The sequence below is a fragment of the Trichoplusia ni genome, chromosome 12 (genome assembly GCF_003590095.1).
Source record: "Trichoplusia ni isolate ovarian cell line Hi5 chromosome 12, tn1, whole genome shotgun sequence".
NCBI classification, from domain to species: domain Eukaryota; kingdom Metazoa; phylum Arthropoda; class Insecta; order Lepidoptera; family Noctuidae; genus Trichoplusia; species Trichoplusia ni.
This window is the reverse complement of record NC_039489.1, coordinates 13,735,108-13,756,337: the sequence shown is the minus strand read 5'-3', so window position 1 is coordinate 13,756,337 and position 21,230 is coordinate 13,735,108. Positions and strand designations below refer to the sequence as shown.

Genomic DNA, 21,230 nt, shown 5'->3' with positions numbered 1-21,230 from the left:
TGTTTTCGGCGACTTTATCGACTCCGTTTTGTTCTGCTGTGACTCATTTAACATTGTTTTGATCTTGTTCCTTGTAAATATTCGATATTTCAAGACTATACAAGTATTTATGTTACAACAGTTCATTTACACGATTCCTTCCTTATGATGTGCCTGGCGGTGTGCCACCGTGAGATCGTGATTCACTGTCGTAAGGTGCTCATACCGATCTGTTTGACAGATAACTATAGTCATTACAGTTACAACTACATTTTACATGTTGATACATATAATTGACAGGTTAATACATAGATTCTCTACTGTTCGGCTGATAGATTGGCGCGCTTATTGACTCTACAGCGAAGCCTAAGTTGTCATCATCTTCATCTTAATTAATAATGATAATTTAATTGGCTGTATACGATCTTTAAATATTTCGCTGGCAATCTCTCATGCGATCATTAGTACATTCAGCGTGTGTCGTAGTGTTGGCTATCGCTGCCGTCTGAATAGCGAAAGTGTTGAGTAAACACGTATGACGTCACGACCGCGAGCTGTCACCAACTATAAATGATTGTGAGAACCGCCGTCGACGCAGATGCAGACGCGGTCATATCAGTGGGACTGTGGGACCACACCATATGAATGTAAGGTTAATTCATTCTCAATTAATTTGGGTATAAATCAAATTTTAATTATGGTTTCCTAATTCTTAAAAAAATGACTCGCGATTGAACTGAATCGTTGTGACAGTTCCTAGACATTTAAGTCTCACGCCCAATTCGTGAGCTTGTCCTAAGTAGGAATCGAACACGGGAATCGATTACAATGGTGCTGAGCACTACAACTCGGTTATCCGTTTATGTCTCAACAATCAATCACGTCGTCTCATATCATAAATCTTATTAATTATAAAATTGTTTGCAAGACTATGTCTAGTATTGTTAGAGAAAGTCTCTTCCACTCTCTTTTCTCCGATGAAATCTATCCAACGAATAGTTTGATTCGATTAGGCTCCGCTTAACGGCCAATAATGTTCTAATACAGTTCGAATTGAAACAGTATTGCACTTTTTGGTTGAACCGTATCGTATTGGTTTCATATTACACAGAAACAGAGGATTGGAACGAATGCATCAATTTGCTAATTCGTAGAACTGTTTCTAAATCTGCTACAAGTGATGTGTTTGTGTTGTGGTCGCGTCGTAGCCGAATATGCTCAGCTGATTAATTAACACTGTTTACCGTTTTCCGAGAAACACTATTATCTCACTAGTTCCTCGCCCACGACTATAATAGGTTAAAAGTAGTCATTTGAAATGTTCACACATAACAGCCCATTAGCATACTTCCCCAATTTGTTCGATTCTTGTTAAATTTGTTATTATTTGTGTGAATCCGATGTAGTCTGAATCCTTTATAAAGTTTCCTTAATACGTATATCGGGCGTGCTAATGTCATCATGTGTCGGTTTGGTGAGCACATCCCATTACGCATTGTGATTCATGCCGCGGAAGCTGCTCTTATTAATATTTCAAATGGTTAGGTACCTACAGCTACGTACATTAGTATGTATTTATAGGTATTTTAGTACATAAGTTGTTTATATTATATACCTATAGTAATGTTTTTATAACTGACTTCATATTTTTATTTCATAAACAAATTCCTTCGATCTTCAATAGTAGGCAGAAGTAACAACTGCAATAGATATAAAAAAAAAATTAGGTATCGTATTATTTCTTTGAAAGTATTAAATGGATATTCAGGAGCGGTGTTCGTAATAATTTCAAATGGTTTGTAAGCATTACCGGTGCGGCGTCAGTAAGGAGTTGCGAAACGGCCGCGGTGTTATAGCTGCGCGCGCGCAGGCCATTCGCGGCGCGAGTATTTCGGGCGGCACTCGACGCGCCTCGGGTTTCACGCCGCCCGCAGATCCCACTGACACACAAACACTGTATTTTCGGCTCTGATAACGCTCCCGATGGTTTAGATGCCCTAATTCCATTGCCCCACTGTACACACGGTGCTGGCGAAATTGCTTTAATGCGATAATGTTTTATCTGACAGATGTTTGTTAACCATCGTTAGAATGAACTGGTTTACTTTCGTAAGTAATAACATGACTTAATCGCAGCGTAATAATGTAGCACGCTAGCCATGACTCTTTTCATTTCATTATAGGTGTCCTGTTGATTAGTAGGGTAAACTTTCCTAAATCGTACTTTTTCCTAAAACGTACCCCATCGAGTTCTCGTTTCGTGAAACTGCAGTGGCGACGCAAGTGCTAGAAAATGAAACTACTAGTTGGCATTGTTCCGTGATCCGAGCAACGACTCCATGCTGCCGCTCCTTTTAAAATTATTCAAAAAGTAAGTAATTCTGCTGTTTTCAAGTAATATTTTTGGTTCATTCATAAGGTTTTCAATTTTCTTCACGCTGGGTTATGTAACTTCGAAGCATCTTTTTTGATTCTATACATAATTGCGTTTTAAATTACTGTACATTTATGTTTAAGCCTGACAGCCATTTTGTTACGCGCCAAATTTGAAATCCTTAGTTAACTTGTGCCTAATTCGTACTCATCACTTTGTTCTATTTCGTACCGGTACAAATTAGGAATAATTGTTTCTTTTTTTTGTTTAAGATCGACATGGCTAAGCGACGATACAAAACTTGGTCAAGTGACGATATGGAAAAAGCCCTCAGTGCTTATAAAGATGGAAGTTTAAAATTTAATGAAACTTGTCGTGTATTTAATATTCCAAAACCGACATTTCGGCGTCATTTAAAAGGATTGAATATGCACGAAGGAATTGGACGTCCGAAATATTTAACAAAAGCAATGGAAGACGAACTAGTTAACCATATATTGGAATTAGAATCCAGATTTTTTGGCGTTACCATACGTGATTTACGCCACTTAGCATACCAATTAGCGGAAAAATATGGTTTGCCTCACAAATTTAATCCGGAAACTAAACTAGCTGGGAGGAAATGGTACTATAAATTTTTAAAAACCCATCCTCAAATATCTTTAAGGACTCCAGAACCGACATGCATGGCTCGCTGCAAAGGCTTTAACAAAAAAACCGTTATGGAGTTTTTTGATAAATACGAAGCTCTTCTTGATGAAGGAAAATTTACGGCCCAGCAAATTTACAACGTGGACGAGACTGGCTTGAGTACAGTGCATAAGCCTCAAAAAGTTCTAGCTCTTAAGGGTAAACATCAAGTTGGTGCCGTTACTAGTGGTGATCGGGGCTTGAACACAACATGTATCTGCTGTATGAACGCTGCCGGAGAATTCATTCCACCTATGCTAATATTCAAACGTAAAAGAATGACGGACGATCTTAAAAGAGGAGGACCACCAAATACAGTATACACTTGTTCTGAGAGTGGCTGGATAACTTCTGAGTTATTCGTCGATTGGTTAAAGCATTTCATAAAGTCTGTAAAGCTGCAGATATCCAAAGAAAAACAGGTTCTTCTCATTTTAGATGGGCATTCCACGCATACTAAAAACTTGGATGCCATTAACCTTGCACGAGACTATGGTATTGTAATGCTGTCCTTGCCACCGCACACCACACATAAACTTCAACCATTAGACCGGTCATTTTTTAAGCCACTGAAGCAAAATTTCAATGCTGCTTGTTCATCATGGATGAGAAATCACCCAGACTCCGTAATTAAGCAGGCAAACATTTTAAAAAATTTAGGGATTTCTTATCCTCGAGCTGTCTGTATGGAGACAGCCATACACGGATTTGAATCTTGTGGGTTATGGCCTTGCAATCGATTGAAGATCAGAGATGACGAATATGTTATACTGGAAGATAATTATGAAGAGCTACTAGATGTAGGGCCATCAGTTAGCTCCCATTCGACTGTGGCAGCGGAATCTGTAATTGAAGTACAGAATCAGCCAGCGGCATTGCCATCTGATATTACACCAACGAAGACCCCTGCAGCATTTACCTCAGATAGAGAGGAGATTTCAAAGTTAGGTTCTCCGTCAGCGTCATCTATTAGAAGTTTAACTAATACTCTGCAAAATCACGAACTTGAAGAAAATATTATCGTAGACATGCAACCCAACAACAGCGAGAGTCCGAAATCAAACGCAATTCGAGCAACCATACAAAGCCTTTCTCCATTGATTAGTCTACATAAGCCAAAAAGGGTAGTAAAAAATAAAACAACATCTCAAGTACTTACAGAAAGTCCTTATAAAAAAGAATTAGAAAATAAGTTAATAGATTCAAAAAATAAAAAACCTAACGAGTCAAAAAAGAAGGCTGTATGTAAAAATTTAAGAGGACAAGAAGTCGTCAAGAGGAAGAAATCCGAAGAAAGAAAGGTTACGAAGAAAGCAAAAAAAGAAAAGGAGAACGAAGAACAAAGCTGGTATTGTTTCTTCTGTAAAGAGAATAAAAAAGAAGACATGATACAGTGCACAGAGTGTGAAACCTGGATTCACGAACTTTGTGCCGGAGTTGACAAAAATGCACGTAATTTTATTTGTGATGATTGCAAAGAATTAGAAACAACAATAAGATATGCTATGCATACTTAAAATGTTAAATTTATATTAGAAATTATACCACAGATCTCGACAAACTAATCAGATTAGTTAAGCAATATAGTTACTATTACTTATGTATGTCAATTACTGTGATTATGAGACTGATATTAATCATAGGATCTTAAGTTTGTTATAGAGATATACGGGTACGATTAAGGAATATACAAGTACGTTTTAGGAAGATTTAAGCCTAAATCGTACCTTTTCCACTTTTTTTTTATTTAATTTTTTCTAAGAAGTTATCTAAGTTTGAGTTCCATTTGTTATTTTTGTTGATTACTTAATAAATAAAGATTCTTGAAACACCAATTGAATGTTCATTTCTTATTTATATTTCCAAATAAGTAGCATATTCTCTTAGGGGGTACGAATAAGGCAAGTTTCCCACTAATTTTATATAAAAAGATCATCATCGGTGAAGCTTTTCGAGACCGACGATAGGGAGTAATGATTGTTGTCCTTATCATAATTTAATTAAGTTTTAGCCTAATAACTATTTTGATTAAAATCGATCAACGTAAGTTGGAAGTTAGTTATCAATAAGTATGCAGTTCGGTAGGGAGTTCAATAAACTATTTATCATATGACGTCACTGTTTGGTATCGTGTATCGTGATGTGGATGACGCGCCGCACCGTGCAGTCAGTCCGCCTCTAGTAAACACACATGATTTACGACACCGCTGACGCGCGTTTCACCTGACGTTCGATTTACAATCAAAACACACTTGTTTATACTATTTGATAATTTCATTAGGTCTATATTATATATAAATAACAATGCCTGAACGTTGACCTATTCGCAATCAGTCGACTTTCCTCATTTCTTTTTCTTTAGTTTTTGAGTTAGTAATATCCAATTACATATTTTAATATCATTCTCAACAAACCTTATACTCTCGATTTCTAGTGAAAGTAACTGCAAACCATAATCAAGTTAGTTTAGCACCGCCTGCTTAACAAATAACGTATTGATACCGTGCGTTATTATCAGTCAGTGCAACAGTAACGTGTTTGTCGTACTCACGCGGCCGCTGTCGGCCGACGTGGGCAGTAGCATTCATACAATCTTCCACTTAGGAGAACATATTGCAGGTTTGTTTGCTGGTGTATGTATAGTAACGCGAGTGTGTATTGTTCCAGAAGTGATGCGGCGCGTGGCGTGCGGCGACGTGTGTCCCGCGCCGCCCGCGCAGCCTCCCGCGCCGCTCGCGGTGCAAAGGTAACACAACACACTACTAGCCCTAGAGGTCAACCCCCACTGACAGAGCAGCGGCCGGTAGCGTCTGAGCTTTACGAATCATTTCCGATCTTATTTTCGTCATTTAAAAAAATATCGGCAACTGCTATGAATGATTGTTTCAATTCAATTCAAAAGATATAAAGGCACTGCCGGCTCCTGCTCTTTCCAACAATGTTTCATCAATAATTCAAAACAGTAGTTACTATTACCTAATAACAGAACATTCGCCAGTACGCCACTAGTCCCAATAAGATATCATGTCTAATTTCTGCAATAATTGTTGCAACATGAGTATTGCTGTTGTCCGAACTCTTGCCAAAATTCATAAATGTTTGAATTATGAACATCCTTGCATTCCTGCTCTAGTCTGAATCGGTCTGTTATAAATTGGAACGAACTACTGAATTTAGGTATAGCAATATGAGACCTACTTTAATCACACATTATGTTGAAATAAAATGTTTGAAGATCCCGTATATTTCCAGGATATCAGAAAACAAAGAGTTGCTGCGTCAGCAGTTATTGTCTGCGAGTAAGGAGCGCCTTGAAAAACAAGAATCGCCAAAACCAAAGCACGCTCGAAACCGGCAGAAGAACAGATGGAAGCTCAAGTTCCACCACCAGGCGCTGCCGCAGGAATACCTCGACCACTACGAGCAGAGCCTGCAGAAGGCCAACGCCGCTAAGCAAGCGCAGCAAAAACAGAAGCCCCCGGAGAAACCCAAACAAGAACCAAATTTTGACATCAATAACTTCACAAACGAAACTTTCAAAATCTGGGCGCAAAGACTCGCGGGCATTCAGAATGAGACGGGAACGTTGACTGTTCCTCAAGTCTCCTCCATGCTCAATATGGCAGCTAAGCCTGCCAATAAGGAAGAAAAGAAGAAGAAGAACCCCGCTATAGCTCCCAGCAAGATTGTTACGTATGATGACTTGCCTTATATGGGGGAAATGACCCTAAATAACTCAAAGCCCAGAAGAGGACGCAAGCCGAAAAAGGCCGACATCTGCCACCTCATATACGAGAACTACGGTACGGTGGTGCCCGGGCAGCCGCCGCCCTCACAGGACAGATTGAATCAGCTCAACATGGGCTCAAATTTCCGGGGTGGCGACCACCCTCCGATGAGTAGTCCTAAAACAGATTTGCAAAATAAAATTATATCAAGCTTATTAGAACGGAAATTGTCGCAAGAGAATAAAAAACGACTGGAATCTCTAACCCCTCCAAAGTTTTCGAGTCCGGACGAACCGATGCCCGAGGCGCCGGTCACCATCGCTGGGCCCCTGCACAGCGACGATGAACCTCTTAACCTCTGCATCAGAGACCTCCACGACTTGAAGATACAGATACAGAAGAAATTTGGAAACATTTATTCTTCCTTACCCGAAGTAAAGACTGAAGTAGAAACTGATACCTCAGAGCAGGAAGCGGCCAAAGCCGAGCAGCCTCCCAACGCCATCTCAGTGATCCAGCGGAACACGAACCTGTCCCCGGCCACCGCCAGCAGCTCGCCCGAGCCGGCCCGCGCGCGGCCGCCCTCCCCCGCGCTGTCGGAGCCCGCTACCCCTGCTGCCGACAAGCTGCCCGGCTACGTGTACTGGCCCAACGCCGGCATCTACATGCACCCGCTCGCCCTGCAGACGCAGCTGCTCTACTACCAGAGGCTGGCCGCCGCGGGGCAGCTGCCCTTCTCGCCGGACGGAGAGAACCGGGGACCCTCAACACCAAATAGTGTCAGTGAAGTGTCAGAAAACTCTTCCACTGTAGACGATAATAAAAATAAATTAGTGCTTAAGCAAATTTCAGAACTATTAGACCCTAAAGTAATTAAACAAGTAGAAGAAGCGAAGCGGAGCCCGGATCAAACTAAAATGAAGCGCGCGTCTCCCAACCCCGTGCAGGGTCCGGTCAAAAGGAAACGCTCGGCCATATTTATCCCGCCGATGCCTACCAAGACTAACTCCACTACACCCACTACTGAAGTCAGCATTTGTAAATTTAAGTTCACGGGTGGTTCCAAACCGTCACTACAAGAGAAGAAGATGCTTTCAGTTGATTCAGGAGGCAACTTTAGGTACTACAGCGGTACGGGAAATAAAGGTAATAAAGGATACGAATACTTGCAGAGGGACTCAAATCAAGGTAGAAACATAGAAGCAGCAGGAGAATCGTCAGCGGCTCAGCCAAAACTAGAAAGCCAAAGCCCGGCGCAAAGCAAAGAGGATTTGAGTAAAAAGAAAAGGAAATCTCGGAAAAGTCTCCAGCGGGAGAAGCTAGAACAAACTTTTAAAGAAAAGGGGTTTCTAATTCAAACGCAGCAGCTACAGTCCGCAGAGGGCGCCACTTACTGCAAGTTTAGGCAGCTCCGGAAGTTTACTAGGTATCTGTTCAGGAGCTGGAAAGATTACCTTCCTGGGGAGCTGGAGGAGAACCAGAACGCGGAAGCGAGTGAGAAGCAACCCTCACCCGCGAGCACCGACACCGCGGCGGCGGGGGAGTGGGGCTGACCGCTACGGAACACATTTGGCCAAAGATATAATTCGTAAGTTGCCCTCCGGCCCGTGTCGACAGCCGCGGATGGTGTTCAACACGTAATAAGGCTGACGTTCAGTCACAAAGATCACGTGGAATCCTGGGATTGTAAATAGTGTAATGGAGTGATACGAAGTGTTGGAGATAATTAACAAACATGGCCGCGCCGCGGTCTATAATGCATTTAATAATTGTGTTTAGTGAGATTTTAAAAACTATTAATTTGTGTTGTTTTGTTCTCAATCGCCACTCCGTCCATATTAAAAGGTTATTGTATTAACTGTACTCTTGCTTCCACCTAAATTATTGTTGTTAACTTTTTTGGAAATGTTTATTCAACGAAATTCTAATTCTTTATGGAAAGGTTTTTCTGGCTTTAAATGTCACGATGTATGGTATTGTTATATTGTGCTAGTGTGAGTGTAAAAACTGTGCTGTTTAATGAAGCTATGCTTTTGTAATAAAGCCCTCAAAGTGAATTAATTATACAACATTTCAGTCAGATTTTAGAAATCGCCGTTGTGACAGGTTGTGTTGCGATAAATGTTGTTATTTAAATCTATAATTATACGATTACTAACATAACTAGTCACGTGACACCTCTAACGTAGTTATAATTTTTAAGGACAAATCGGCAATCTGTAAATATATGCGATCAAGAGGCATTCTAGTCATTAATGTTAAGTTTTATACATCGTTGTTATTAACTGCTGCTGTAAACAAGTTTAATATAATTTTATTTAAAATGTTTTTGTAATTTTATAAAAAAAATACAAATTATGTATACAATAAACTTTATTGCAAAGAAAAACACTTGATTCCATGACAAAAATATAAAAGGAAATGGAAACAGGAATGTAATACACCAATTAAAACATTTAACAAAATCTATATCGTGTATGATTTCAACAACCAGGAAGCCCCGCATATGTGTAAAGTCACAACTGCAGCTGCGCGGAGAGGACAGCGGCACAAGTAGGCTGTTTGTGCGACATTTCTCCAAATCAACTGTGCTTGTTGGAGCACAAACTTAACAATTTTACTTACAGTAAAATAAACACAATTTGATTTATTTGATTCAGTTTGACCGATTTGGTGACAATCAACAAAGTAATATTTGATAACTTTCAACGTGCTCATAAAAAAATAACTATATAATATCCTTACATCTCTAAACCTTCAAAAACTCCATCTAAAACGCATCACCCGTCTCTCTTTGTGCGAGAGCACTTTACAAAAGGCACTAGTAGACAATACAACATTTTAAACTTGTATCATATAAAAAGTATAGAAAAGATCTCTAAAATAAATTGTAATTCCGTTGTTACGTGTTTCTTTTGACGTAAGACAGAGCTGTGCTTAGGAACTAGTTAAACAATGACGGGAGCTGTATGAATATTGGACCATGTAGACCATAGAATTTGGCCGGAATGTTTGGCTGTTATAGGAATGTTAATTTAGATGATGTAGGGCCGTCGTTCTGTGTGGGCACCGCTGTGGTGCGGCGGCTAGGCCTCGAGCAGCGCGTGCGCGGCGCGCGTCACGTGCGCGGCGGAGATGCCGAACGTGTCGAGCAGCGCCTGCGGCGGCCCCGAGCGCGGCAGCGCGCGCACGCACACGTGCCGCACCAGCGAGGCGCGCTGCAGGGCCAGGGCGGACAGCACCGCCTCGCCCAGGCCGCCTGCGGGAGGGAGGACACACATTCAAGGCATATGCACAGCCTATGGATGATGATGATTAACAGATCATATCGCTTTTAGCAATAAGACCACCATTATACCCTAACAATATATGTATTAAGAATCACTACTGCAATCCCATGGTGTACAATAAAGAATATTCTAATCTAATCTAAAAACCCCGTCATAAAAGTTACAACTAAATAATGGAGAGACGAGCATAAAGGGGACACGGAGCACAATGGGCCCACAGACACTTACAAGAAACTATATGCACTAAAATTGTTTTGTTTTCACTAATAAATGGCTATTTTATATCTCTCTTTAATCTAACAGTGACCAAAGACTAAATCGCGCCGCATATGATATTTAAAACAAATTACGATTTTTTACTTAATTTTAAGTGACCACAATCACCGATTTTATAAGGTAAGTATTTATGTGGCAAACATCATGTACAAGTATTTCTTTTATTTCTGCTAAAAATTGATGAAATAGAAAAAATCCAAATCTGCTTATACTTTGACGCAAAATAAAAACGTACTTCTACCCTGAGGCACGATGAAGTTTTCATTATAGTTCAAAAAATTACTATAACGTCATATTATTATTTACATCACCAAATTCTATGTAAAGATAACACTGAAATTCCCAAACACAAATAAACCGATTGTTTTTGAATACAAATATCAGAATATAAGTTATATACTGACCGGCCTGGTAGTGGTCCTCGACGACGACGACCCTGCCGCCGACGGCCTTCGCGTGCTGCTGCACGGCCGCCTCGTCCAGAGGCTTGATCGTGAATGGGTCCATCACGCGGGCCTCAATACCTAAATGACAAACATTATTATTGTTTTGTCGACACTGGGAATACACGACATGTTCAATATCTTAAGACTTAATTAAAATTCAGTTTAAATGTAGTTCAAAAAGAGAGTTTTCTCAAAGTAGATACATTATGCAGTATTTAAAGATCAATTTTAAGTAGAATACTAAAAATTACTGAATAGATACTAGAGTTAGCCTTTTATGATAACACTCAGGTCATTAGATATTAATTAGTAGACAAATATAATTGTATAGTATGTGTGTGTACCTTCAGCCTTGAGCTTGTCGGCGGCCAGCAGCGCCTCGTGTAGCGTGACGCCGGCGCCTATCAGCAGCACCTTGTCCTTGGGAGACTGTCTCACGATCTTGGCAGAGCCCACCTGCGAACACCATAGTTGATAACTATATTGTTGATGAAGGATGGTTTGGGTCAAGATGATAGTCATTTTATATTATTTCAGCAAACTAAGTAAATAAGTAAAAGCTCAAGGTACAGTTCACTTAGTTTTAATTTTTGTTTCTGCAGAAGCCAATAAAATGTAATTACCAACTTAGCCTGAGTAGCTAGTTTATTTTAGTAGATTATCGCAATTTCTGTTAAGTAAGATACGATCAAATTATAATTCATGACATGTATTGATTCAGTGTATAGTGTAGTGTCGGTGCCTGTGTGTGGACTGACCTTGAAGACCTCGTCGTTGGCGTAGAGGATGTTGGTGTTGGGCCGCGACGTGCGGATGTAGCAGATGCCGCGCGTGTTGGCGGCCAGCTCCACCGCGCGCTCTGTCGACACAGCGTCACTGGCGGGACATAACGTACGTTATATTATTTTACAATAACAATAATGATACATTTATGTCAAGTATATCGAGTCTTCATCTGAACATAGGCATTAGAATGTAAGTCTCATTTTTTAATGTGGAGAGGCTATATGCAAGGCTTAGGGGCGCGGACAGCGATTCGCCATAGCTTGTCGATTTTTGACAACACTATTATCTACGATAAAATGAAAGGCTCTCGATTTGCAATTGTTAAAAGGTATCCACCAATACTAACGAGGGGTAGAAGACAGTGGCGGAGGGCACGGCGCGGAACAGCGCGAGGTCCTCGAGCCCCATCTGCGAGGGCCCGTCCTCACCGATACTCACGCCGCAGTGAGAGCCCACCAGGTTGATGTTGGACTGGCTGATGGCGCCCATGCGGATCTATACACATATACACGTTTCATTAGGACAATTATCATCATCATAGAAAGGAAAGTGGAAATGCCTAATTAGGATTAAATTAGATTAGAAGAGTTAACGAGTCAGATCAATTTAAATTTTTAGGGTAGTCGTGGATAAAATTTCTACAATATTGTATGAATGCTACTGCCCACATCGGCCGACAGCGGCCGCGTGAGTACGACAAACAAGTTACTGTTGCACTACATCCAAACAAATGCTTACAAAAAACATTATTTTTATAATTCAGTTAGTGCGTAAATAAAACGTTACAGCTATATAAAATAACAAAGTATTTAAGTTACAGCAAACACAGACCTACGTCGTTAATGGTCAGTTTTAAAATGCATGCTTGACAAGTAGATGTTACATACAATATTTAATCACTTTATATATTCATTGAATGTAAGTAATTAAGTACCTGGTCGAAGGTCCTGGTGAAGAAGGCGGCGAAGGTGGAGGCGAACACGATAGCGCGGTCACGACAAGCGGCGCCCGTGGCCACACCCACCAGGTTCTGTTCGGCAATGAAGCACTCGATGTATCTGAAACAGAATACTTGTTATTACCTACTGGAACTTACCCACTGAAATCATAGCAGCTGGTAGACACGCCTTTAATAATTGGTGTGACACGCAGAATAATGATTACTATTGTACTATCGTCACCTTATAGTAGTCCACAGATGTACATAGGCTTCTCGAAGGTACAGCAGATTAAGCATAAGTCTACAGCTTCTCTAGAACCAGATTGCTATAAGTCCCATGCCTCAAATAAATCTAAGGAGGAAAAGAAGCTAATAATTTACAACATTTCTTTCCATGGCCCAAGCCCATCTAAAACCCATCTAAGTATCCAGAAAAAAATAGAATTAATTAATTAAGTTTGGTTTATTTATATTATATCTTACCTTTCAGGATAGGCATTGCGAAGCTTGTCACTGAACGTCGAGTTCTTGGTGTCGCCATCCAAAGCGATAACTCTGTGAATAACATAATATTTCATACTAACATATTGTACAGGATGAAGGCATTTCTTACACAAATATCTTTAAGAAGAGAAAGTCATGTTTGAGTGCTACTGGCCACCTCGGCCGACATCAGTCGGGTGAGTACGACACGCAGTTGCTGTTAGCACCGCTTAAAAAAGTGACGCATCATCGAAATGCGCACTTTGTGAATGGCTAGTGCTAAGTTTAAATACTCAGTTCAACATATCTAAAGATATAGTACTGCATTGTATAAAAACATAGTTTAGTACATATTCTGTTGTCTGACTATTAAAGGAATAAATGGCTTCAATTTTGAAATGGCTTCAAATGGATAGTATCAAATGTCTTGAAGGTTCAGATACATTACATAGATGTAGATAAGAGTTAACATAAAATCTCAAGGCTTTCTTGTTTGAGCATAATGTATAAATAATAACAGCTTAAAACCCCAGTAGGTCAGGTTAAGTTTCTCCTATTATTATTACTAATAGTAATTTGTTTGTGATTTACCGGCGCTACTCGCGATTGTTGTTTTAACCTTGTTCTATTTAACGGTTACACTAGATGCAATTTATCAAACTTACTTAACCATGAAATTTAAAGGCTATTTACTATATAGATATACTAGATGTTGCCCGCGACTTTGTCCGCGTGGTTATGATATAACATAGTTATAAAGTAGATTTTCTTTAATCAATTATTTGGAATCGTTTCTTCGCAACAATAATAATTATTTTGATGCGAAGTTCCTCCTAAGATATTCCCTGTTATTTAATTATGTAAAAAGCAACTTTGTTCGGAATCAAATATGTATGTATGCTACTTGTAACGCTTAAAAGTTTAAAAATATTTTTTTTACGTAACATTTCATTACAGCTATGCTCCTATCAATAATAGCGTGATATTATATATCCAATAGCCTTCCTCATTAAATTTTCTATTTATCACTGAAAGAATTGTTCAAATCGGACTCATAGTTCCTGATATTATCGCGCTTAAACAAACACACCAACAAAATCTTCAGCTTTTTGAACCAATTTAGAATTTACGAAACAGGACCAATCCACATGAACGACCATACAACCGACAATACAATTTTACCACGACGGTACCGAAGCGCTCGGCCGATACCCAACCAAATGCGTGTAACGAAACCATAGCGCGATCTATTTCGATCCCAACGCCATCTATCGACCATAGTGACAACTCGGATTATTTATCTATACTCCGTTCGGGCATTTTCTTTGTACTAAAAGTAGTATTATATTTTTTATATGTTATTTTATTATTTTTTTCATACCTTTTTACTATTTATTTACTTTTTTCCGATGAATTAAAACAACATGAACCGAACTCGTGTAACGATCGACACCATTGCGCGTAGTACTAATAGAATTATCTATACTCCGTTAGAGCATTTTCTTTGTAGTAAAACTTTTATTATATTAATATTATTTTTTTTACACCTTTTTACTGTTTATTTACATTTTTCTGATGGATTTTCCGATGAATTAAAACAATAACATGAACCGAACACGTGTAATGACACCATTGCGCGATTAACGCCATCTATCTACGGAGCATAGGAACATTTGACCAATAGATGGCACTATTATATAGTATGTCCGTAATAAATTTTATTTTTTATTTTTATTTTTTGTAATAAAAACTATCCTATGTCCTTTCTCAAGTTTCAAACTATGTCTGTACCAAATTTCACACAAATCGGTTCAGTAGTTTAGGCGTGAAGAAAAGACAGACAGACAGACAGAAAGACAGACAGACAGACAGAGTTACTTTCGCATTTATAATATTAGTTTGGATTTATATAATGAAGATCTGATAATAATAGTTTCAAACTGTTACTATATTAAATTAAAATTGATAATAATAGCGTTGTTGATATTATTAAATTATGTTTAATAATTGAAATTGATAAGAATGAAAAAAAAAAATGGTAATTATATAAAATCAATTGAATTAGAAGATTTCTTTAATTAAATATTTGAAATGAGTCATCATCATCATCAGTGGCTTCTAACATCTATGATAGATGATTGTAACTGAAACTTGTGCTGAATTGAAAAGAGTGGAATGTGAGTATGTGTCAGTATCATGATGTAGGCAAGGCAGGTGTGTATCGCTCACCGCATGTTGGTGTCAGCGATCTTCTTGAGCGCGGTCCCGTAGGCGAGGCGCGTGGCCACCTGGTCCCCGCGCGAGTAGGCGGGCGGCGCCGACAGCGTCACGTCGCCCAGGTGCACGCGCGGCGCCTCCGCCAGCGGCGCCGCCGGCTTCAGCGAGATCGTGCTGCTCTTGATCTGCGACTGCAGGTGCTGCGGGGACACATCACAGGCGTTGTGTAGAACGACAGGCAGGCGAGGACCCCGCGACGGGTGCGGCCCCAGTATGAGGCGAGGAGCCGTCGCTCTTTACACGTCGGAATCCACAAACAAACATTGCTGAGGGCTGTGCCGGTACCAAACGCGGCTGACGTCACCCGGCGGTTAGGTTTAGTCAGTAAGAGTCTGACACTACCCGTCCTCTCTCCCAAAGGGGCGGGTGTCCATCAGGACAACTGGTTGTACGTTGCTTTCAGCACAGATTTTCTTATAATTGAAATATAAAGTTGTATGAATGCTACTGCCCACATCGACCGACAGCGGTCACGTGAGTACGACAAACACATTTAGTGTTGCACTAAACAAGTAAATAATACTATACGAGTAAGCATTACTTTTGAATTGTCCTAGTGCTTAAATACTGTAATATGAACTTTTATATACAAGAAATGACTGAAAACTTAATAGTAGTATTTATAACTTAATAATTTTATTAACTAAGGTTGGTAGCTTCAACTTCATCATGGCAAAGTAGCAGTCTACACTAGTATAAACTGATCATACCTTGATGATCTTGTCTCCCTCAGCGCCCAGCGCCTTTCCGTGCCAGTTGTCCTGGTCCTCGATGCCGGGGAAGCCCCTGCCCTTGAAGGTCTTGGCCACGATGGCGGTGGGCTTGCCCTGCACGGACGCGGCCTCGTCGAACGCCTTCACCAACTCCGACACGTCGTGACCGTCCACCACCAGCGAGTGGAGACCGAACGCTTTCATGCGGGCGTCGTATACGTCCAACTAGGTAGGAAAAAAAAAGAATTCAAATCAAATTATTTATATTCCTAAGAAAGGCATGACAGATCAACTTGCAAATGAACTCCAACATAAGACACCTAATATGAGATAAAATCATATTATGAACAGTTCACAAACTCTTCAACTCACCCTTCCATCTTATAAGCTTCCATAAATCTCTCACATACATAGTTAAGACTTTCACTATAGACATGAAAAACAGCAGTGTTATATATAATGTGCGCCAGCAGAGCTTAGCGCGTTCGCACAGCAACGCTCGGCGCTATCTTATCGAGGCGTGTGTTCCAGCACAACTTGTCTACGCGCGGCACATGAGAACGGCGTCGCTTTATCATCGTGCTTATCACCATCTATCTTATATAACATGATAACAGTGATAACCAGGCTTACTGAATGTTATTATTAATGTTTTGGTTGGAAGCGAAGACTAAGTAAAGCAAATATTTTCTCGGCATACTAACAAGAAAATGCAAAAGAATAAGGAATGTCTACATATTACGTAATTGCATTAATTCATTAACTTTTATTATGAATAATGCACGTTATGTAGAAGTATTTTCAACCGAATTTATATATTCATCAGAAACATTCATGAGATCATTCAGTAGCCCTTTGGTTATATACATATAAATTGTCTGTAGTAATTTCAACCCTTAACATGTTAGTCATATTGACTTTCTTCATGAGTTGCATACCTTGTGTTGCAGCGATGTAGGCTCGGACTGTCCGAGACGGTTCACGTCAAAGATGACGACGAGGTTGTCTAGTTTGTAGTGGCTCGCGAAGTGTAGCGATTCCCACACGCTGCCCTCGGCCGCCTCGCCGTCACCGATCAGGCAGAACACTCTGCGAAGAAATATACGTGATTAGAGAAACTTTCTGCTTTATGAAGACACAGACAGACAAATGACCAGTGCAGAACGAGTTCAAGCCATCGGAAGCATATGCTGTGCCAGTAGTCGTGACCAGGTGAATACGATATAAATCAACTGGCCATGTTACAAGAATTATCAATCAAACATCATGTTAACCTAGTATTTGGATCTAACAAATTGCACAATATTATTCAAGAGACATGTAAATCAAATTTATTTCTAAGCTTTAGCAAGTCATTTAGAATTTCAGAGCGAAGTCATTTTTGGCAAAACTACTACAAGCTACTAGTAACATGACAAACAACTTACAATAATTTGAGTCATGTTATAAGATGGAAAAGTTTGCTAGTATGTTTTTGTTCAATAAATAAAAAAAATATGTAATACTGCCTCAAGTGACCCCCTTTTATAACTTCTTTTTTTCAACTCACTTGAGACTAAGCAATTCATGTCGGACATTCTGAAATGTGTATTAGACTCTAAATTCAAATTGATTATGACAAATAAGACAGTCAACGCTGAAATATTCCTGTTTGTTTAGCAGTTGTTTTTTAATTGTCTAATCACCTTTTAATTTATATTAATAAAATATAACGTGTCTATTACCTGTAGGGCGCCTGGTCGAAGTATTTGCCGACGTAGGCCATACCAGCGGCTACGGCGAGCCCCTGTCCGAGCGAGCCGGTGCCCACATCTACGAAGTTCAGGCGGGGGGTGGGGTGGCCCTCCAGGTCGGAGTCCAGCTTGCGGAGGTTCTTCAGCTCCTCAACAGGGAAGAGTCCGGCCTCAGCCCACGCTGCGTACAGGATGGGGGCTGCGTGACCCTGACACACGAGATATAAGTTTTGAAAAGCATGTTATGTAGGGAACTATAAGAACTATAAGTTGACTGGCCTTTTGGTCTAGTGGTTAGTGACCCTGACTGCTATATCGGAGGTCGTGGGTTCGATACCCACCCAGGGCAAATGTTTGTGTGATGAGCACGATCATTTGTTCTGTGTCTGGATGTAATTTATCTATATTATGTATGTATTTAGAAATATATAAGTATGTTTATCAGTTGTGTAGACACTCATAATACAAGCTATGCTTAGTTTGAGGCTAGATGGCGTTGTGTGTAAGTTGTGAAGTATGATTATAATATTTTTTTAATGTTAAACGACTGTCGCCACCCAGTGGGAAACATAAATTCTTGGCCTATGCGGAAATCACACTAGCAAGAAAGCGCGCATAGTGGTAATTGGCAAATAAGACCATAAAACCCAGTGGGTATTCTTTACATTATACTTAAAAACGTAGTATAGAGCAGTGTATGAGTGGATACGCACCTTGGAGAGAATGAACCGGTCGGCGGAGGGGTCCTTCGGCGCCGAGATCTTGTAGCGCATGGTGTGGAAGAACAGCACCGACATGATCTCCGCCATGGACGCGCATGATGTCGGGTGTCTGTTGATATACCATCATACTGTCACTACTATGAAATATAAAAACTTAAAGGCAAGCTTGTGCGATCAACAATAAGTCTCTAAACAGGTTAGGATTTACAAGGTTCCTGAATTAATGACTATATAGTAGCAACTGTACAGTCCTTACATAAACAGCACCCTAAAATAACATAATGTTCCAATATTAAAATTTGTTTAGGCATAATGTGCAATATCATTTGCCAAGTGTTCCATAAATATTTTACTTATAATTTAATGCTAAATACTAGACATACAGCACTTTTTGTGCAAATTGCCTTGACCATGGAAATGTGATTTGAAGCACGACTAGATGTAGAAACAGGATAGCAACAGAGTTCAACAACCTTTGTTACGAAATATTAAGATAACAAGCTAGGAAGTTTCGGATTAGTAGTCTTAAATTCTTGTTGACAATAGTTATAAGGTGTTGCTGTCATGTATAATTAGTAATTTAAAATTCAGGAACATACAAGGTGCTGCACTTGTAAATTGTAGATATTTCATTTTGTAAGGTCATAACTTACTTCATAAAGCTATTACTTGTCTAGATATTTTATCAAAGTTACTACATTTAATTCACACTTTCTTATCTAAAATAATCGATAAAATCAGCATATTACAAAGCAATCAGGTCCCACAATGCAATCAATTTGATAACATCTACTGTTAACTATTGATTTACATATTCATTAGAGACAAGTATTAAGATTGTGCAAAAGAATGATATTTTCCAATAATTTATTGTCCGTCATCATGATATATGACAGATTGTTTTTCATAAATGACATCATTATTTTTGTAAAGTATGTGATTGTTTGTTATCAGTACAATATCAAATCCATTTGATTAAAGATCTGACCAAAATAACGGGATTCAGATTAGGCATAGAGCCTATAGCAGCTGTAGATACATTTTTTTTACTCATGGATAAAAAAACACACTTCCTGACTATTAAAATATGAAAAACTCTTTAAACTATTAATATTTCACAATCTGATGTTATCTAGCAGTATTTACCTAATACCTAAATAACAGGGCTTTTGATACTGCTGCACCACTTTTTTGAGGTTTCTATTTAGGACCAAGAAAGTAAAATTACAGCTTAAATTTAGGTCAGGATGTAAATTGAATTCGGAACTGTGAAACATAGATATCTAGTATATTTTTTAATTAAATCTGTTGTCTGTCATTAACCTTAACTTGACTTTACAGATACCTTGACCAAGTATTATCAGTTGACCCACAGATTACTTGAAACCCTCCATTTATGTAACATTATATAACTTTAACTGATATAAATAACACACATAACATTGCTTAGTTACAGTCTTGTTACTTAGAGACCTAGCACTGTTAGGGACATTTTGAAATAGAATGTATTATTCTAATACATCTAAATTATTCTAAGACACTACTGAAAGAACGGTGAAGGAAATCTGGATTATAAATATTGAAATATGAAATTGCTAACTCGCAGTGAACTAACTTGGTGGGCAATGCTCAAACCTTGCCTATGTAGGAAGAGGCTCATGCTCAGCATGGGGACCTAAATAGGCTAGTGTAGTATTGTTGCTTCATGACATTAAAACTGTGTGAATTAATAAAATATAAATTATTTAATGAATATTTGCTTTTGTGGGTTGGCAAGGAATAGGAAACTTAAGTGGTCTAGGACTCCAGAACAAGATTAAGACTAGGAATATTGTGAGTCAACACTACTTGATCCAAACTGGTTTATTATCTGTATATAAACAGGATTTTTTTCAAAAGCTAAGCACTTAAAATCCTAGCAAAATTTCATATTTTCATTCATTTACTTAGTTGAAAGTTTTTTTTAAACTTTTTGACAGTATAATCAAGTAAGACTGAAATGCGGCTAATTGGAAATCAACGACATAGTAAGAGTAGATAGAAAAAGGAAAATAGCATGACGAACTCCATGATAATACATTACTCGAATTAAAAACATACATTAACGTCAACCTTTAGAAAATTATGCAATCTAATTAGCATTAATTAACATTGTTGATGTGCGTAACATAATCTTGAATACAATCGCTTCCAATAGTTCGATGCGGCCAATGACCTTGGACCCATGGCGTGTTAGCAAATATGGCAACCAGCGAGTCACATGGCGCGGCCATAACCTATAAAGCTTAAATAACTAAGAATGCAAGTGAAAGGGACACTACGATACAACTGTTATGTATACGACCTGTGAACCGAAAGGAATATGTTACCGGCCGGCGATGTACGATAAGACAAAAACCAAGGTTACAAAACTATAACAATATAGATCGATTTCAAACTGACAGTAAAAATTGGGAATTCATGTAGTTTTTTATTGAAGCCGGTAGATCTATGTAGGTATTGTATTATCTGTAAGATTTCAATAAGCAAGTTACCGGCGGTATAACCTTCATTAGACCTTCAATAAAGCATGAATACTTGGTTATCAACTCACCCCGATTTGGACGCATTTGTGGCGACGATACTGTCGATCCTTAGCTTATTGGCGATGTCTTTCAGTGCTTGAATGTCCACATTTTTGTCGCCTTTCATTTTGAATGGTAATCCCCGTTATTTATTAATTAATAAAACTTAACAACGATGTTTACGACCGGTCTCTAGCCCGCCGCCGGATTCAATGACAAGTTGACTTGT

At 39.1% G+C, this 21,230-nt stretch overlaps 2 protein-coding genes across 5 annotated transcripts in view; one reads left to right on the top strand and one right to left on the bottom strand.

The window, feature by feature from the left end:
• LOC113499719 overlaps positions 1 to 9,240 on the top strand; it is a 26,657-nt gene extending 17,417 nt beyond the window's left edge. For 2 of the 4 annotated variants that reach the window (XM_026880298.1, XM_026880300.1), the window contains exons 2-3: positions 5,714 to 5,789; positions 6,296 to 9,240. In XM_026880298.1, the coding sequence (XP_026736099.1) occupies positions 5,714 to 5,789; positions 6,296 to 8,324 (2,105 nt within the window). In that variant the 3' untranslated portion in view covers positions 8,325 to 9,240. Of the gene's footprint in view, positions 1 to 5,710; positions 5,790 to 6,295 lie in introns of all 4 variants that reach the window. The other 2 variants (XM_026880297.1, XM_026880299.1) reach the window with 1 other exon arrangement.
• LOC113499721 (transketolase-like protein 2) lies at positions 9,127 to 21,230 on the bottom strand. The gene is made up of 13 exons (XM_026880301.1): positions 21,031 to 21,230; positions 18,429 to 18,546; positions 17,707 to 17,924; positions 16,921 to 17,071; positions 15,980 to 16,207; positions 15,222 to 15,409; positions 12,993 to 13,064; positions 12,504 to 12,627; positions 11,916 to 12,064; positions 11,542 to 11,659; positions 11,128 to 11,239; positions 10,742 to 10,861; positions 9,127 to 10,030 (listed from the first exon to the last, which is right to left on the bottom strand). Exons 1-13 carry the CDS (start codon positions 21,126 to 21,128, stop codon positions 9,858 to 9,860), a joined length of 1,869 nt encoding a protein of 622 aa, XP_026736102.1. The 5' UTR covers positions 21,129 to 21,230; the 3' UTR covers positions 9,127 to 9,857.